The 1,799-nt window shown below is 46.4% G+C and overlaps 1 protein-coding gene across 1 annotated transcript; it reads right to left on the bottom strand.

The window, feature by feature from the left end:
- Window positions 1-304: 304 nt before the first annotated feature.
- UA08_09182 (hypothetical protein) lies at window positions 305-994 on the bottom strand (the record flags this gene model as incomplete). Its single annotated transcript, XM_020264183.1, has 1 exon — window positions 305-994. The coding sequence occupies one exon, from the start codon at window positions 992-994 to the stop codon at window positions 305-307; it is 690 nt and encodes a 229-aa protein (XP_020115610.1).
- Window positions 995-1,799: the final 805 nt, after the last annotated feature.

Genomic DNA, 1,799 nt, shown 5'->3' with positions numbered 1-1,799 from the left:
AATAGAATAGAATAATACATATTAGAAAGATATACTTTCGGATAGGAACATATAACTTTACTTTAATTGACTCCGGGGCTAGTTTCTGCAGATACCTTAGTAGACCTAAATCATAAATTTTGCTTTATAAATATATACAAAGAACAAGACAAAGACAAACCAAAAAATCAAGCAAATTAAGCAAATTAAGCGTCAATACACACTTGGTGGACGACAAGCTGATTCCTTGCTCTGGCACTCTAACCTAGTCATGGTACGTACCTAGGTAGGCACAGGATTTCTGTGTTCAATCTAACACCAATATTTATGCTGTGCAAGTGTTAGAAGCGAGAACCCAGCCAGTCAGACGGTTGGCAACGTCTGAAGCATAGCAATCAGTGCTACCGAGACCGTCATCCAAGTTCGAGTAGTCGATCGAGCCGCTGTTGTAGAGACGCGCAGCGGAATAGTAGACTCGTGGCGCAATATCAAGGTCGAGGTAGGCCTGCACCTCCGCAATGTACTGCTCCAGACCATTACCGGAAGAGGTGCCCTCAGTTCCGTCCTCGATCATCTGAGTGATCTCGGACTGTGGGCATGGGTTAGTGTCAACGCAAGTGCCAGTACCATCGTGCGACTGCATGAGGCCCGGGTTGACGACACCATTGTTAGTGGTGGGCACGCGGACGCATCCCTCGCTTTCCTGCATCACGATCGCTAGAATGAACCGTTCGTCAACACCGCTGGCACTGGCAACACTTTCAATGGCAGTTTTGATGTCCGCGATCTCGGTAGTGGAGTCGTCCGCGCCCCATCCGTTCCATCCGCAGGTTTCCCCCATAATGGCGGAATTGGCTTCCCAAAGTTCAGCCCAGGTGCCCCAGCTGGCGATTGTCGGCCAGCCAGCAGCAATAGAGCCATCACCAGTGTAGTAGGTGTAGCTATCAGAGAAGGCTGCAGAGCCCGAGAAGAGGGCTAGGAAAGCAGCCGAAGAGAGGAAAGTTGCGCCGTACATGATGAATGCTTGGTTGGAAATTTGTGATTTGAATTTGCCAATGATAGAGAATAAAGTGAACTTCAGATATTCTGTAGCGAAGGGATCGAATGCACTGTCTGGCTGTATATTGGACAACAGAGGATATCTTCGGGCTTTTTATATTTCTTTCTCAAGCTCTTCACATGGCATCTATTACAGAAGTCGTACTGTCATCGTCAGCATCAAGCCTCGCTAAGAGATCAAGGTAACAATTTCATGTCAGACGTTGTAACGTTCTATCATGTGTGATATGCCTCCTTGGATTTCCTCGAAACTCAAGGATATAATGCGACGATATCGCTGCTCGCTAGTCAGGAACAGCGGTATTTACAAGGGTTAGATTACTCAAGATCGTTGTATCGGCGAATGAAAAAGAACCAAGAATATAGAACGGCCCGGGTACAGGATGCCCTAAATTTCAGTGCTACGCTGTCGAGAAGATTCCTGAAGGACAAGACTTGGGGGTGGCGTTTGTATTCGTTAGTTCAAATTACGTTAATCAATAAATCGGTGCTTTCATCCCCTGTGAGCGTAGCTAGCTCTCTCTGCTCGGTTGCATGTCTAAAATCCTATGGTAGATTTCTAACAGGTAGGGTAGGCTAGAGAAAGCTAGGTGTGCGTAAGAGCCGACGACAGATGATTTTTCTTCGGCCAAAGATCAAGAGAAACGGATTTAATCTCAAACATGAATGAAATGGCAGTCAAGGGTGAATATCCGACTCAAAATGCCCAGATTGTTTTCGCTACAGTACGTGTGTTGAAATGTAACGTTTGGGACGCCACA

Source organism: Talaromyces atroroseus, assembly GCF_001907595.1.
Source record: "Talaromyces atroroseus strain IBT 11181 chromosome Unknown scaffold_19, whole genome shotgun sequence".
Classification (NCBI taxonomy): Eukaryota; Fungi; Ascomycota; class Eurotiomycetes; order Eurotiales; family Trichocomaceae; genus Talaromyces; species Talaromyces atroroseus.
This window is presented reverse-complemented; position numbering and strand designations above follow the sequence as displayed.